The 18,613-nt window shown below is 42.4% G+C and overlaps 1 protein-coding gene across 1 annotated transcript in view; it reads right to left on the reverse strand.

Annotated features, from left to right (window-relative positions):
• The window catches only part of ccdc88b (coiled-coil domain containing 88B), a 194,701-nt gene that overhangs the window by 169,888 nt on the left and 6,200 nt on the right, over nt 1-18,613 (reverse strand). The window contains 2 exon segments of the mRNA XM_034181407.1: nt 9,490-9,598; nt 11,153-11,301. Of these exon segments, the coding sequence (XP_034037298.1) occupies nt 9,490-9,598; nt 11,153-11,301 (258 nt within the window).

Genomic DNA, 18,613 nt, shown 5'->3' on the forward strand with positions numbered 1-18,613 from the left:
ATGTGCATTCTGGCAAACTGTAGCTGAAATATAGTGTTTTCTCTTTAAAAATGTTGTGGAACAGCCTAGAATGATATATCTGTTTACAGATAAGCTCAAACATGCTTATTTCTTGATTAGTCTAGACAGTTCTATGGCCTTCTGGAGCTTTCCTGCATGTTCTGTAAAGTTGTACTTAGTACAGTGCTTTTCCACAAAGTTATAGAATATTCCACCTGGTATTCTAAGTAAACAACTTCAGCAGTATATAAGGCAGACAGGCAGGCCTCTGAAGACCATTTTTCTCTGTGGAATACAACAGAGCATTTCTGGCATTGTCGGCAGGATCTCCATTTTCATTTGAGGATACAGTGAATTGAAATGTATCATAATGGAGACGGCTATAACTGATCTAATTAAGGTGCTACAGGAGCAGTTGCAAATCAGCGTGAACAGCACAAAGAGGAGATGGAAAATCAGCATATGGAAGTGAATCGACAACTCAAGCTTCAGGCAAGCCAGCATAAGGTACAACTGGACATTCTAAAGATGGCGCTCAGCAGAGGAACCACTGTGGCCAAAGCAACACGGTCGTTTGCTGGTTTCGATCACACAACAGAACTGTGGAAAGACTACTACGCAAGATTCGGTACATTCTGCGGCACTAATTCTATTGCTGATGACATCAAAGCCCAAGTCTTCGTGACCAACAATCTCCTGTCTTATACAAGCAGCTCTCGAACCTCGCCGAGCAGATGAAGTTGCCCAGGAAGATCAACGAACTGACCATGGATCAAATCAAGAAATTCATGGATAATCAGTATGATCCAACAAGGATCACCGTGTGAGAAAGGTTCAAATTCTGGAGTGACATGCAGCAAAAACGTTACATGAATTAGAGACCCACATTCGCCATGACGAAGCTACCTGTGATTTCGCAAGCATCAAAGATCCGCTGGATGAACCTCTACATCGACGCTTCAAAGCCTTGTTCAAGATCAAGGATAATGATCTCACCTTCACCAAGGCTGTTGAGGTCACTGTCGAGACAGAAGACGCAGCTAAATTGGCCAAAGAGACTGTCTCCAAACCAGTCCACAAAATCAGGAAGGACTCATCCAAAGGATCATCTAGGAAGCCTCCAGACACATTCAAGAAGCCCGGTCCAGATCCACCAACAGGGCCAACGTGCTATCGCTGTGGCAAGGATCACAAGGCTTCAGAGTGTCTACACAAAGGCACATCTTGAGAGTGTCTGTCGCAAGAAGCTTTACCAAAACAAAAAGACAGCAAGCACCAAGATCATCCAACCAGTGGCAATCAGAACTTGACATCCATTTGGTTACATCCAAGTTAGAAATGCCCGTCACTATCCAGAAGCAGCAGTTCAGTATGGAACTCGACACTAGCAGCCCAGGGAATTTCATCTCTGTGCCAGTTTGTCAGCAACTTAGAAAGCCAATACTGACTGATGTTACATACCGGTATAAGTCAGCAACCAATCACGAGCTACCGGTGATTGGGACGTTCACTGCAGTTACAGAAAATTCCAGTAACCGGAATCAATGCAGACATTGATTATACAGTTACTAAGACTAAGATGCTGGGAATCAGTCTGGATTCGGCTCTGCAATCAGCCCTGGCTATTAAATCTGTCAAACTGAAGCCAGTTTGGGAAACGTCGCAAGTTCCAGAGATGTTGTAGGTCTCATCTGCTGATTCAGACACAGCACTTCAACAGTAGTGCCAGAAACTATGCAATGAATTTCCAGATCTCTTCAAACCAGAACTGGGATCCCTCAAGGATTTCAAATTGGATATGAAATTCAAGCCTGATGCAACACCAATCTTTTGCAAGCCACGCCAAGTTCCATTTGCAATCAGAGATGACCTATTCAAGGACTACGATGAAGGCACTTGCCAAAGGAGTCTGGAAGCTGATACAGTTCAATGACTACAGCACACCTGTGGTTCCACATCACAAGGCAAGTCTACCAGGCCAGCTAAAGCCTAAGATTCCAGTCTGTGGGGACTACTCTACTGGCATCAATGACCAGTTAGAAATGCATCGGCAACCTATTCCTCTACCAGAGGTACTCATGCAGAAGCTGGGTGGTGGAGGATATGGCTACACAAAGATAGACGTAGCGGATGCTTACAACCAGATCAAGCTGACACCCCAGAGTCAAAGAAGACTCACTCTCAGTACACACCGTGGAGTACTATTGCAGCAGAGACTCCCATTCGGTATTAAGTCAGCACCTGGTTACTTCCAGGAGAAACTCTGCCAGGCATTGCAGTCTATCTGGATGACATACTGGTGAGTGGAAAAGACGTGGTTGATCATCTCAACAACCTCCGTGGTTTAGTTGCCCGGCTCAACGACAGGGGTCTACGCTGTCGGCGAGAGAAATGCACCTTTGCTCAACCTAGTGTTGAATACCTGGGGCATATCTTGTCATGGGATGGGATTTCAAAAGGCCCAAAAGCATATGCCGTCCACAAGATGCCACCAACAACAAATGTCTCCACCCTTAGATCTTTCTGGGTGTCAGTACAGTTCTATGGAAAATTCATGCCCAACCTTTCGACACTGGCCGAGCCGCTGAACCGCTTAACCAAGAAAGGGTCAACTTGGAAATGGACTGCAGAAGAACAAGGAGCATTCCAGGAGCTCAAAGACGTCCTATCTTTGGACCAAGTTCTAGTTCACTTCGATTACCTTACAATATAAAGCGCCTTGGGGCAACTGTTTGTTGTGATTTGGCGCTATATAAAAAAATTGATTGATTGATTGATTGATCTGGAGAAACCTCTCAGACTGTCCTGCAATGCATCAGACGTCGGGATTGGAGCAGTACTATGGCACAGGTTCCCTGATGGGAGCAAGCGCCCAATTGCCAACGCATCCAAGACACTGTCCAAGTCCCAGAGGAACTACGGTCAAATCCACAAGGAAGCTCTGTCTATCATGTTTGGCTTGCGCAAATTTTATCAGTACCTTTATGGTCAACACTTCATACTTGTTACGGATCACAAGCCTCTCATCGCACTGTTTGGACCAAAGAAAGGTACACCATTGCTGGCAGCCAATCATCTCTTGAGATGGGCTCTCTGGCTACCAGTTCGACTACACCATCTAGTATCGCCAGACGTCAGACCATGGAAATGCTGACACACTCAGTCGTTTGCCTGCAGGTGAGAACAAGATCTTCGATGGGGAGGAGAGTGATGATGACACCGACATGGTGTGCACAATTAGAACACTGAGTCTGTAAATCAGGCCACTCGACAGCAATCTCCTAGTCAAAGAGTTGAAGAAAGATCCAGTCATCACCACGGTCAAGCGCTATGTACGTGAAGGCTGGCCACCCAAACAGAAAAACGATCCTGATGAGGTAGAAAAGTTCTGAAAATTGTCGGGATCTTTCAACATCTGGAATGGATGTTTACTGCCAGAGTGGTGATTCCAGAGTACCTGGGACAACAAGTCCTGGAACTCCTACATCTTGGACACTTCGGAATGGAGAATATGAAACAACTCACAAGGAATTTGTGTACTGGCCAGGCATCGATGACGCCACTGAAGGAGCGAGCCACCATTGCCAGTTGTGCGCAGAACATCAGAACAAGCCGCCACAGCCCACTGTTCATCCCTGGATGCTACCAGAAAAACCATGGAGCCGGATCCATGTCGATGGTGCCAACAACTTCATGGGCTCTAACTGGTTGGTAGTCATGGACGCATACTCAAAGTATCCATGTATTCATCCCACCACATCAGTTGGGTCAAGAGCAACAGTCGATCTTCTGGAGGAGAACTTCGCTCATTTCGGCTGCCCACACACACCGGTGACTGACAATGCTACAACGTTTTCCTCAGAAGAGTTCCAGAGCTGGTGCAAGGAACGAGGAATCACGCACCTCACAGGAGCACCCTATCATCCTGCTACCAACGGATCTGCAGAACGCCTAGTGCAAAGCTTCAAACAGGCACTCCGCAAGTCATCACTGCCTCCAAGGAGAGCACTTCAGGAGTTCCTGCTACAGTACCGCCATATGCCGACAACCTGTGGATACTCGCCAAGTGAACTCCACAACAGTCGCCAACTCAGAGCACCTACATCACCTACACACATCGCTCAAGGAAAGCAGATACGGCATGCGACCAAATTACAGGTGCAGGAATTACCCATACCCGTGGACAAGCTCACCCGAAACTACCAAGTTGGTGACCCAGTCTACGCGAAGTACTTTGGACATTGTCGGTGACCAACAGTCAAGAGGGGTTCCTGCCATCATCACAAAACGACTGGGTACCAGATAGTCAATGTGAAGGTCATTCCTTGAGGACCCACCTGGAGACATCACTGGGAGTAGCTACAACCCAGATACATCAGTGAGGATGATGTCAACCCACCAGAGGACTTCTCTGCTGACAGAAGCATCACCATAGAAGCAGAGATTGTGATTCCACCTCCAGATCATCCAATGGAGATGGGGGTACACCTGCCTGAGCAAGCTCCACCAGCACCGAGGTTCAAGATTCAAGCACCAGAGTACAGACCACACAAGCCACGCCATTCCAAGCGGAGACTAAAGACCAAGAAGAAGATGTCACTCTAGATCAGGGGTGGCCAAGTTCGGTCCTCGAGAACCACATTCCTGACACTCTTAGTTGTCTCCCTGCTCCAACACACCTGAATCCAATGAAAGACTCATTAGCAGACTTTTAATGAGCCTTTCAGTGTCAGGAATGTGGCTCTCGAGGACCGAACTTGGCCACCCCTGCTCTAGATCATCAGCCTTCAGGGGACACCTTCAGGCTCAGTGGTGAGGTGTTGTGGAACAGCCTAGAATGATTGATGCTAAAACATGCTTATTTCTTGATTAGTCCAGACTGTTCTGTGGCCTTCTGGAGATTTCCTGCATGTTCTGTAAAGTTGCACTTAGTACAGTGCTTTTCCACAAAGTTATAGAATATTCCACATGGTATTCTAAATAAACAACTTCAGCAGTATATAAAGGCAGACAGGCAGGCCTCTGGCAATGTTTTTCCCAGCACTTGTAATCTGAACCTTTCTTGTAAATAGCTAAGGATTTGTTAATAAAACATTTGTTGTTGAAGACCATCATTCTCTGTGGAATACAACAAAAAAAAAAGTCCTCTGTGCTCCTCCACCATGAAGGTGTACGACTGGTAGTGTAACAGACAAAAGTTTCACGACGGACAGTTATGTTTTTGTTTCCATCCCCTCACTTGTTTAGATAACACTGGCTGTAAAAGTGATTATTTGTATTCAAAACAATCCTTAGATTTCATCTGTCCATAATTTCTGGGCTCAGAAAATGGAAAGACTGTGTATAAAAATGGCTGGAATATTCCTAAATAAACCCCTTGAATTAAAATCGAAAGTGTACATCACATTGTGATGGTGTACAGGAGAAAAATTATAAATTTGTCCAACAACTTATGGGCTTAACTGGAATTGCACAATGGGAGATGTGTTGCTGAAAACTGACCGAATGTTAACAAATGATCCTTTTAAGTGAATGAAAAGATCTGTTCCTTTTTTAAATGACACATTGTTCTCAACCAGTGTACTAAATGAGACATACCACTCAACTCCCTGTCCAAGACTGTAAATTGATGGTTATTTTATGGACCTGGGTCTTTTAGGATTTGTTCACTTAAAGGATTTGTTCATTTGTCTCTTTTATGTTATTAACACTCTGCTGCCTCAAAAGTTGCAATTTGTTTGTCGCAACTTTCTGAAAGAATGAGATGTGGTTCAGCTTACAGTGTGACTTTTTTTCATTCCCTTTATTGTTCCTTACAGCTTCTTTCAATAGGATCACTTTAGTTCATCATTCTATTTGTCTCCTGCCTCCCTGAAGACCAATCACACATAGTGATATGATTAACAGGAAGGTAAATATTTGGTGACACACTTGTGACACATCAGTAGTTCCTTTGCATTGTGGTGAGCTTGAGACCAGCAGATTCTCTGTTCAAATCCCCGCCAGACTGGAAAAATCACAAAGTGCCCTTGGGCAAGATCAACATTTAATCCCCTGTATGTAGTGAGCACCTTGCATGGCAACACCCTGACATCGATGTGTGAATGTGTGTGTGGGTGAGAATGGTTGAATGTGATGCATCATTGTAAAGCACTTTGAGATTCTGATTCTGGAAAAGTGCTATGCAAATGCAGTCCATTTAACATTCACTGACTGACAGTCAATGCAAGAATCAGTTTTTTCAATTTATTTTCATTTATATAGTGTCAAATCACTACAAAGTTGCCTCATGGTGCGTCACACAAGTAAGGTCTAACCTTACCAACCCCCAGAGCAAACACACAGGTGCCAGTGGTAAAGAAAAACTCCCTCTGATGATTTGAGGAAGAAACCTCAAGCAGACCAGACTCAATGGGGTGACCCTCTGCTTGGGCCATGCTACTGACACAAATTACAGAACAATTCACAAAATGAATATACAGGAAATGTTGCCGATGCACAGGACAGAAACAGACACCACACCCATCTCTGGATGGAGCCACACCTCAGAGAGAAAAAAAAAACAGAATCAGGTATCAGAAAGACAACAAATACAGTATAATTAGTCAGCATTAAGCAACAAGAAGAACAGAAGAAATACTAAAGTGATCGCTGGCCGCTAGCCCTAAGCTTCACTAAAAGACCCAGAATTTAGATACAGTGAGGCCGCAGCACGCTCCGTTTCCTAATAAAATGAATTTAAAAGAGTAAAAAGTAAAAAAGTAAAAAACATACTATGCCAGTATGCTAACCATACGAAATGGAAAATAAGTGCGTCTTAAGTCTGGACTTGAAAGTCTACAGAATCTGACTGTTTTATTGATGCAGGGAGATCATTCCACAGAACAGGGGTACAATAAGAGAAAGCTCTGTGACCCGCAGACTTTTTATTCACCCTAGAGACACAAAGTAGTCCTGCACCCTAAGAACATAAAGCCCAGGCCAGTATGTATGGTTTAATTAGGTCAGCTAAGTAGGGAAGTGCCAGTCCATGAACAACTTTATAGGCTGGCAGCATAACCTTAAAATCTGATCTCACTGGGACAGGAAGCCAGTGAAGAGACGCCAAAATGGATGTAATGTGGTCAAAATTTCTGCTTTGTGTCAAAAGTCTGGCAGTAGCATTTTGAACCAGTTGGAGACCCCTAATGCTGGATTGCAGTAAACCAGAAAATAGAACATTGCAGTAGTCCAATATAGAAGAAACAAATGCATGAATCAGGTTTTCAGCATCAGCCATAGACAGGATGGGATGAATCCTCACTATATTTCAAGCATTAGCATGCAGTCAAACAAAGAACAAAATGAACTCATCTGAGTTCATCTGTATCCCATCTTATTATGCTGCCTAACCAGCAGAATATAAATAACCAAGAAGCAAAGACAAACAAAGACCTAAATAAATTACTCTTTTAAAGGAATCAGACCCAAAGATCAGAAAGAGACTGCATTTCTGTTGCATTTTTCCATCTAAAGCAGGAATTCAAAATGCTTTATAGTGATGCTTCACATTCACCCATAAACCAGTGTCCGCATGCTACCATGCAAGGCATGCATATCAAGGTATCAAAGCTGGCTGGACACAAACGTACAGCTCTGTAGGATTAAATCGTTTACTGGGTTCATTAGCTGGGGTCAGTAGACGGTAAGGCAGTCAGACAGGAGCAGACGTACAATAATCATCAAGCTGGAGGCGTGGTCAAGGAAGGCAAGCAGGTGGTCAAAAAACACGATGAGGCAAAAAACAAGGCAAGGCAAAAAATACAAGAGAGAGCTGGAAAGAAGGCACAAGGCACATTGATCTGGTGAAGGACCAGAGCACACTGTGAGTATTAAATACACCCAGGTGATGAGCTGTAAATCAAGAACAGGTGTGAGGAGATGCTTCCAGAACCAGGGTGTGGTTAGACAGAGGGAAATGCCCACCACTGAGCCCCAAGAGAGAGACAAGAGGGGAAGAGACAAAGAAAACCGAAGCAGAAAGAAACAACCAGAGAATAGACAGATCACAAAATCACACAAAAGTAAAATAGAACACATACCAAATGACATTCCAAATCCTGACAATGCAACTGCACTCCAGAAGGAACGTGGGGGTTTTAATGACCTTGGTCAAGGGTCCTTAGTGACTTTTCAAGGGGTTGAACAAAGGATCCCCTGGTCTCAAGCCCACTGCTGTCTAGTTTCATCTTTTGCCCTTAACCATAGAGGCATGGACTCCACTAGAAAATGTGTTGTCATATCTGGCACTAAGACTTTAGCAGTAGATCCTTTAAAGCCTGTACGTTGTGAGGTAGGGCCTCCAAGGATCAGACTGGATTGTCCAGCAGATTCTGCATGGCCCTCAAATTTCAAATTTAATAATTCTATAGTGTCAACTCATGATGAGATTGCCTCAAGGCGCTTTACACAACGTAATACAAACAACAGAGAAAAACTGAATAAAAAGTTTAAAACACAATAAAAAGACAAAACATAAAAGAGCACAAGAATAAAAACACATAATAACACAATAAAACTAATGATAAAACAAGGAAAACAAATACGTTTTAGGTCTTGATATAAAGGTCTCCACATTATCCGACTGCCGTATAGGTGCCGGGAGATCAATCCACAGAACTGGGGCATGGTAGGAAAAAGCTCTTTTATTCACTCTAGAAACACACAAAAGTCCTGCACCCTGCGAGCGCAGGGCCTGAACTGGTATGTAGGGCTCGACCAGGTCAGCCAGATAGGGAGGCGCAAGTCCATGAACAATTTTAAAAGCCAATAACAGAACCTTAAAATCTGATCTTGCAGCGACAGAAAGCCAGTGAAAAGATGCCAAAATCGGCATAATATGGTCAAACTTTCTGCCTCAAGTCAAAAGACTGGCAGCAGCATTCTGAACCAGTTGAAGACCCTGATGCTGGTTTATTAGTTTTCCTTCACTGGACCACTTTTTAGGTACTAGCCACTACAGACTGGGACCATTCCACAAGAGCTGTAGTTTTGGAGATGTTCTGGTCCAGTCATCTAGCCATCACAACTGAAATTAAATGTTAACTTAAACTTCATGAAATTTTACTGAAATGCATGTTTTTCATAAGCTGGAGAGGCTTTTTTTTTAATAAAAGAAATTAATAAAAATGTATATGGAGTATTTTTTTTTCTCATCTGTGGCTCATTATTTCTGTACTTGTTAATGGGTATGCACAGAGAATTGGGCATCTACAGTAAATGATTTAAAATGCTGCAAAATACAGAATACACGTGATTGAAAAATTAGAAAATGCTAATAAACTGTCAGTAGAATACGAGGCAAGTGTACAAATCAACTGGAAGCTCTTGAAGTTAATTATGCAGTCATTAAAATGTGGACGGTTCAATACTCATGAGAAAAGCTTGACATGCCACAGTGGATTTCAGTTCCCTGCGCCTGGATGATGTGTTTGAACCCCTGAGTCCTACCTGGTAGAACGCTCTGAGGTGTCTGTTTAAAATGGAGAAGTTCTGGACTTTCAGCACATGGTCGTCTCTCTCGTTGTCGTACAGCTTTTCCATTTTGGGGTTTGGGTCTCTGGAATAAACACAGAAGAACACTAAGATGTATTTACTGCAGTTTGACTCACCAGGAAAACTTCTTATGTAATGGCAAATTTAATCAGGAATGATTAAAATATAATCCAGCCTGAGGAGCAGGTAGCGAGAATCCACATGCAGTCCTTTGGTGGAAATAACGTGGTTGAGGTCAAGACAAATTAATCAAGTGTTTGCTCCGAGTTGGCTGCAGACTTGCCCTTGTGACAATTGTGATAAATGCTGATTTGTTGTGTTCTGTTTAAATCTGAACATGATAATACATGAATCATCAGCGATATCTGTCAAGGTGGCACATACGCAAAGCACGTTACGATTCACTGACATTTTTTTGGCAAATGTGATTGGTTCAATCATTAATGCTGTCCTTCACGCTAGATGTAGTTCAAAGTGTTGTCACACATAAGAATGTGAAAAATGACTAAAAAACAAGTCTAAAAAAAAAAAACAACCTTGCTTATGTAAAGCCTTTAGGTTTCTACTGAAAAATATCAGCCCCGCCCCCCCAACCTCATTTTTACACAAATTACTTTAACTGACAGCAAAAACTGCTTTAGACTGTTATAATAATAATAATATACAAATAATAAACTTTTATTAGTTCAATGGTACAAATATTTCATGAGGTGAAAGATGGAATGTCAAGTCAAAGTTGAATGGAATTAAATATTCGTTCCAGTGAAAGAATGTAATAACATTCATTATTTATTTTATATAACGACTAAAATAGATGCTTGTCATTTGAAATTATATTAATTTAGAAACAACAGAAAAGGGACTTACATTTTGGTGTGGTGCTTTGACATCAACAGTCCAACATGAACTTTAAATTGGAGTCCAAAATTGTCCTCAGTCAACTTGGAAAAATGGTTAGTCTATGATACTTCCAAAAAAAAAAAAAAAGAGACTTTGTGTACTTCCTCAGTCCAGCGAAAAATAGTGTCAGAAATTTGCCAAGTTTGTCATCCTAACAGCTCTTCATACCTCCAAATGGCTTATGGTGTAGTGGATTTGTTTTTGTGCGTGTCTGTCTATGTGTGTGTGTGTGTGTGTGTGTGTGTGTGTGTGTGTGTGTGTGTGTGTGTGTGTGTGTGTGTGTGTGTGTGTGTGTGTGTGTGTGTGTGTGTGTGTGTGAGTCAAAGAATTAGCACCGTCAATTAGCTCATTCAAATGGCCATCCATCAGCAAAACAACCTCTGCCATATTTAGCTAAACGCCGCCCCCACTAGTGTGTGCGTAGGCAGGGTTTGTAGCATGCAATGGTACAAAACGTATGGAACCAAATTTGCACGGTAAATGGAACCATATTTGCACTGTAAATGCAACGAATAATCCATGTCACATGACATACAAAGCACCAATCAAATGACAAGGATCCACTCAGCCGTTATATAAAATATAATATTACAGACTGTCAACTCCCTCAGAAAAAAACACCACCAACCAAATTAGCTCTTGCTATCCTTGGCTGTGCTCACTTTTCTCAAGCAAAGCAGCATTAAAAAAAAATAATAATAATAATAATTTTTCTTACATGAGCCTCATGACCTCGTTGAGGAAAATCCCATTGGTCAGCTTGAGATAGCGCTCACGAGGACTCTGGGACTTTGAGTTTACTTCCATGTACTGGCTGTAAAGAGGGATGCCATCCTCCATCTCCACCATCCTCTCAAACAGCTGAACCTACAAGGGAGAGCCAGGAGGCATTATGTCGTGAGTGTGTGTGCGAGTGTGTGTGTGTGTGTGTGGGGGGGGGGGGAGAAAGGCAAAGTACTAGGAGGTGGACAAAGATGACAGCAACAGGAGCAGAAATAGATACAGAGAGACAGGAAGAGGGATGGAGAGGTGAAAACACTTTCACACAGGAAGGCACTTTAGTGGGCGCACCTGACTGGACAGGTGGGATCTGTGCTTTCACACTGGGAAGCACTTCACAGTGACAGGCAGCCAAACAGGACTGCAGCCAAGGTCTCTCTCTCTCTCTCTCTCTCTCTGCTCAGACAAGCTGTGCCAATGCAAACGGCACTATAATGAGGTTTATTCTCAGCTGCAGTGCCTAAAGTCTGCACTGTCTGTAAACACAGTAACGAGCTGAAGTAGACTCAGCTAAAAAGGTGAAGCAAAGCAACTCCGGATCTGTGGTAACAGGGTAAACAGGTGCCTACTTTCCAACTGTGCCAGTGCTCTGCCTGTGCGCAGTTCTCCATTTCCACTTCCATTTGGGAGCTGTCGGAATGACAAAGTCCATTAATTATTTTGTCTGTTGTGCCGCTCTTGCCGACTTTCTCTAGCAAAGTGTTGACGACTTCATGTATCATCACTTTTTGTCGCAAAGTTTCCAAGATGTCCTGAATCTCTACAGCATCACATTGCCAGGAAAGCATTGGTGCATTTGACAGACTGCTGCATTAGTTTGGGAACTTACTGTTGTCAGACTACACTAAAGCACTCTTACTCACTGCTCCTAGGTTTGCTACGTCCTTCGTGGAAACAAACAGTTTTGTGTCATCCTTGCTAGCTTATGACAAATCAGGTCAGGTCTGAGAGTATGCATCAATGCCATCCGTCACTGTATCTATCTATGCAGAACCGCCTTGGGTCCTGATTGGCAATCACCAAGGCAGACAACCAATCCATCCCCAACTCCTGAAAATAGTCATCTGTGTGCTGTAACCAGTTGATACATGGGCATTTGGACTTTTGCAGTTGTTCATATCCTCAGTACGGAGGCACCTGCACTCTGGAGCTGGATCATGTTCAGGAAAGTACACCACATGGTCATAGTGTCACAGTGGACTTTCCTTCACAATGGAAGGGCTATGCATCATCTTGTCTCTCTAAACAACATTCCTGCAGCACTCAAGGATTCTCAGGACAAACTCAGTACCAGAGACATCCAGTTGGGTCGTGAGTTAACACCCGGGTCTCACAATCATACAAAAAGACTGGAAGCACCAGAACCTGAAAGACTTTGAACTTTATTCTCCAGCAATGCTGACATCACCAAACACCTCTGTCCAGCAACCTTATGAGTCTATAAGCTCTTCCCAGGTGTCTCTTGACCTCAAAGGCTATGCTCTCAGAAACATGGATGCTACTTCCATCAGAAGTGAACCTTTCAAGGACTTTTTTGTCTCTGAGCATGGTTTCTTGGGGGGAGAGTTTGTGGAATGTCACTCCTGTCCATCATTTTGAATGCACAGTGCGATGTGGGCTATCACTAACTACCATCTCTTTATAAACACAGGGAGGAACAATGGCTTCACAGGGCGGGGCTCACGTGAACTTAATGTGTGCCATACCCACGTGTGGGTGGTGCAGCTATGACAACATGGAACAAAAATACTGGTGTTACGACACACACAGAGGAAGTGTTGTTTCATTCTCTGCCCAGGATGACACTTCTAAACCCACTTACTCCAATTAAGGATCACCAGAGGGCAGCACAGCACGTTCTTTTTCATGTGGAATCCAGACCAATGTTCGAGACAAGGGTGGCTCAAAAGTTTCGAAAAATTTTGAAACAGTGTTTCGATTTAGTCATCACTAATGTGCAATAACAACAAAATGTTTTAGCACCATCTCCAGCCACACGTTCTATTTATTCTTTCATTCTGGTTTTACTTTCCCATTCTGTTATAGGTTTCATGTCACATTGTGATGTCTTGGAGCAATGTTTAAAACACAGGTGCATCAAAGAATTTCAATTTTTTTGAACCAGTGTTCCAAGTCAGAAATTTACAGTAACGATAAAAAGGTTTTGGCACCATCTACAACCTACACATTCCAGCTGTTCTTTAATTCCAGTTTTCCATTGCTATTCTCTCATATTTTTTTACGTATAGAGCATCATGTTTTTCGATGCATGTAGGAGCTGAACTCTACTCGTTAGATGACGCCAACATGAGGGGAAAAGCAAATATGTCTATAGGATATGACACAGGCAAAACCAAGCTGCTTTTGGGATTAATCAGTTCATTCTGATTATGCACTATCTTTAATTTGGTGTGTTAGAAGAATATAGAATTCATTGTTGTTGAATTATCGCCCTTCAAGGGGCAACCTCTGGTATTGAAAAACAAAGCCAACATATGGGAGCGAGTCAATTCCCAAAGGCCCCATGTTAAAAGTCCCAACTTTAGAGTGAAACTAAAAATGTTTACAGCCTGTTACAAAAAAAAAAAAAGGAAAAAATGTTTTGGTCTCAGCAGCTTGTTTCCTATTCTTGACAACTGTGTGGCAGATTCATTTTATACACAACCCCAATTCCAATGAAGTTGGGACATTGTGTAAAATGTAAAAACAGAATACAGTGATTTGCAAATCCTCTTCAACCTATATTAAATTGAATACACCACAAAGACAATATATTTAATGTTCAAACTTATAAACTTTATTGTTTTTTGTGCAAACATTTGCTCATTTTGAAATGGATGCCTGCAACACATTTCAAAAAAGCTGGGACAGTGGTATGTTTACCACTGTGTTACATCACCTTTCCTTCTAACAACACTCAATAAGCATTTGGGAACTGAGGACACTAATTGTTGAAGCTTTGTAGGTAGAATTCTTTCCCATTCTTGCTTGATGTACGACTTCAGCTGTTCAACAGTCCGGGGTCTCTGTTGTAGTATTTTGCACTTCATAATGTGCCACACATTTTCAATGGGTGAAAGGTTTGGACTTCAGGCAGGCCAGTCTAGTACCTGCAGTCTTTTACGACGAAACCGTGTTGTTGTAACACGTGTAGAATGTGGCTTGGCATTGTCTTGCTGAAATAAGCAGGGACGTCCCTGAAAAACACGTTACTTGGATGACAGAATATGTTGCTCCAAAACCTGGATGTACCTTTCAGCACTGATGGTGCCATCACAGATGTGTAAGTTGCCCATGCCATGGACACTAACACACCCCCATACCATCACAGATGCTGGCTTTTGAACTTTACTCTGGTTAACAATCTAGATGGTCTTTTTCCTTTTTTGTCCAGAGGACACGACGTCCATGATTTCCAAAGACAATTTGAAATGTGGACTCATCAGACCACAGCACACTTTTCCACTTTGTGTCTGTCCATTTGAAATGAGCTCAGGCCCAGAGAATGCGGCGACGCTTCTGTATGTTGTTGATGTATGGCTTTCGCTTTGCATGGTAGAGTTTTAACTTGCACTTGTAGATGTAGCAACGAACTGTGTTAACTGACAATGGTTTTCTGAAGTGTTCCTGTAAAATCCTTTACACAATGATGTCGGTTTTTAATGCAGTGCCGCCTGAGGGATCAAAGGTCACAAGCATTCAATGTTGGGTTTTGGCCTTACCGCTTACATGTAAAAAGTTCTCCAGATTCCTTGAATCTTCTGATTATATTATGGACTGTAGATGATGGAATCCCTAAATTCCTTGCAATTGAATGTTGAGAAACATTGTTCTTAAATGGTTTGACTATTTTTTCACGCAGTTGTTCACAAAGTGGTGATCTTCGCCCCATCTTTGCATGTGAACAGCTGAGCCTTTTGTGGATGCTCCTTTTATACTCAATCATGACACTTACAATTAGTGTCCTCAGTTCCCAAACGCTTATTGAGTGTTGTTAGAAGGAAAGGTGATGTAACACAATGGTAAACATACCACTGTCCCAGCTTATTTGAAACATGTTGCAGGTATCCATTTCACAATGAGCAAATATTTGCACAAAAACAATAAAGTCTATCAGTTTGAACATTAAATACCTTGTCTTTGTGGTGTATTCAGTTGAATATAGGTTGAAGAGGATTTGAAAATCATTGTATTCTGTTTTTATTTACATTTCACACAGTGTCCCAACTTCACTGGAACTGGGGTTGTAACTCACCACCTAACTATTGTTATTCACACTGAGTAATAGCTAGTGCGCTAAGTTGAGCACTCAGTTACCCAACAGCCACTAGCAGTGGCCGCTACCTGCTGTGGACTTCACTGTGTTTATCCTTTCTGAGCATTTTATTAGAAATATCTGAGATAATATGGCTTGCTGTGTGGTTAATTATACTAACAGAATATCTAAGAAGTGAAAGGTTCACAATTTGGTGGGTGAAATTTTACAATTATTTAAACCTTATTTTAGCACCATTAGAATTTGTTAGCTTGATGACATTAGCTACAATGATGGTGCTATGGTTACTGAGGCAGTATTCCTGTCACGGATTTAAATACCTGCACCCAAGCCACCTATTATGAAAACTTCCATCCTGTCCACAAAAATATGCATTAATCAGTCACTTGAACCAAAGTTGGCCTGTTGGGCATAGCTTGCTTAGTAACTACAAGATGGGGGACATATTTGGCTTTCAATCATCCCACACAGGTAACCCTAGCCTTAGTTATCTTCCACCTCTTTACCCATTTATGGATTGGGCTTGAATTAGGTCAATTCTGTCAAGATGGTCACATCTAGAGTCACCCCTTTAGAGCTTCAAACTCCCTCTTCAGAAAAAAAATATGGGTGAAGAAAAGCAATGTTTGTTGAGGCTATAAGTAGTCTATGTCTTCTATACAATCTGACTGATATGATCTAACTAACTCATGTACATTTTTACTGTTCAAGCCCTACGCTGCTAGCAGCACAGGAAATAGAAAACAGTTGCTGGCTACTGTATTAATGTTTAAAATGCAATTTATACCACTTTTAAAAACAGAGCCAAGGCTAGCTGATAAAGGTTAATCAAAGCTAACTAGCTATTAAGACTACTCTGTCAGACAAATCTGAGATGTTAGCATCCATTAATTCTTATCTGGATCTGTGTCATGGTGGCACCAGACTAAGGAGCTCAACCGACACTTCCCTATCCTCAACCAACTCCTCTAACTCTTCCTGGGGCTTCCCCAGGTGTCCCCAAGCCATCTGGGAGATATAATTCCTCCAGCCTCTCCTGGATTTTCTCTGGCACCTTCTTCCAGTTGAACGTCCCTGGAAGACCTCCCTAGGGAGACAACTGGGGGCATCCTCACCAGATGCATGAACCACATGAGCTGGCTCCTTTTAATGTAAAGGAAAAGTGGCTCTACACCAAGTCTCTTCCCCATGTTTGTGGTTTTCACCCTGTCTCTGATGTAAGCCCAGATACCCTACAGAGGAACCTTATTAGTTGCATATGCAACTTTGTACTTTTTCAGTCACTACCTAAAGCTCATAACCACAGGTGAGGACAGAAGTGTAGAGACGTAATTCAAGAGCCTCACCTTCAGTCTCTTAACTTCTGGCTCAACACTTTCTTCACCACAACGGTCTGGTTAAAGCCTCTGCAGGACTTCAGATGCAGCACTGATCCAACTGTCAATCTCATGCTCCATCCTGTTCCCACTTGTGAACTAGACCCCAAGGTACTTGGACTACTCTACTTGGGGTAATAACTCTTCCATGTTCTCAAATATGGAAGCTCTGATCCATATCCCAGTCACTTCACACTGGGCCTCAACCCTGCCCAGTATATATCGGCGGTCACTGTACAGGTGTGTCAGCCCTGACAGTCCAACAACATCCATAGACTTCAGACGGCACCAGATCTGCCTAAGTCTTCCATCCCTGCCTCCTCTAAGGAGGGCATGTCACTGGGGATGAAGAGATCCTTCCACCACCTGACAATCTTCCCAGCTCCCAAATGTTAGCATAACTATCATACACAAAGGATTTGCATCAAATTTAACATGAATTTCTCCACTTATACCACAATTTGACTGCTGTTGATGATGGTGACTAGGTGAAATAATGAAGTAGACCCCTTTACAATTTTTAGTGTGCATATCAGTAGGGCCCACTAACACTACTGGGTCATAGATCAAGAAAAATAAAGTGTTGCTTCAATACACTGTGAAGTTCTCCAAGTTCTCATTATTGCACCTGATAAAACCATTTGCCAAGTATTCATTTCAACTGTGAATGTATTCTGAAATATCTCTACAGTAAACATACTCTAAAGGTGTTACTTCAGTATGAATGTGGTAATCCAGTAACAACAATATGAGGCTGCATGCAAAGAATAGGCCTAAATCTCACTAAATATCTGTGCTGTTAAAAGACTCATGAAGACACAGCTCAAGGTCATATTGCACATTTTCAACACTTAACACACCAGTATCATGGAGTTCCCATGGGATAAAAAAGTTTTTCAACCTACCATCACTGGTTCTCAAGACCAGGCACCTAAGTGGCTCTACTCTACTCTTTTCTACTCTCCTATTTTACTCTTCCTTTTTAGATATTTAGATATACCTTTGTATACTGGCATAGTTCCACCTTAGAATTGGAATATATACGATATACCTTACTGAATTTTCATGGATAAATAAGTTTGAATGCACTTCCTTCAACAGTCAGTAAGTTTGGGTATTGCTGTACCTTCTCCATAGCAGTTATTGTCAGCGGTACATTGAAACCTGTGCCCATAAACGAGGGCTCTTAGTTCTTCAACTCTACCTGAAACAAATAAAACCCTGTCACAGAGAACCTCCTGAAGTATCTCCTTTACACTTGGTTGGGTACATTGACATCATGCTACACTTCCAGTTTGTATATGTACCTTGATCACTGATATTACCCAGCCGCCACTGTGTTTACTAAACTTGAAAGAGGTCTCCGGGCGACAGGTGTCATTGTGCAGGAAATAATAGATTTAACACAACATAAACCCACAAGTATAAGTACAAGATAATAAAACAAAACAAAACAAAAAAACCCAGTGAGCTCTATAACACGTAACAAATCATGTTGTCGTTGGCCTTGTGGCTCCTTCCGTTTGTTCAGGGCTGCCACAGGGGATCCAGCACAGACCTGCATTTGGATTTACGCAGGATGTCATTCTAGAAGCAGCTACAGTTTAATCAGGAGATCCACCCACAGGCACTGGTCTCCTGAAGATATCTCCCATCCAAGTACTAACCAGAGCCCACCTGCTTAGCTTCTGAGATCTGATAGAAGCAGGCTAACACAGAGCAAACTGGCTACTAAATACAAAGCCTC

The sequence above is a fragment of the Thalassophryne amazonica genome, chromosome 11, assembly GCF_902500255.1.
Source record: "Thalassophryne amazonica chromosome 11, fThaAma1.1, whole genome shotgun sequence".
Classification (NCBI taxonomy): domain Eukaryota; kingdom Metazoa; phylum Chordata; class Actinopteri; order Batrachoidiformes; family Batrachoididae; genus Thalassophryne; species Thalassophryne amazonica.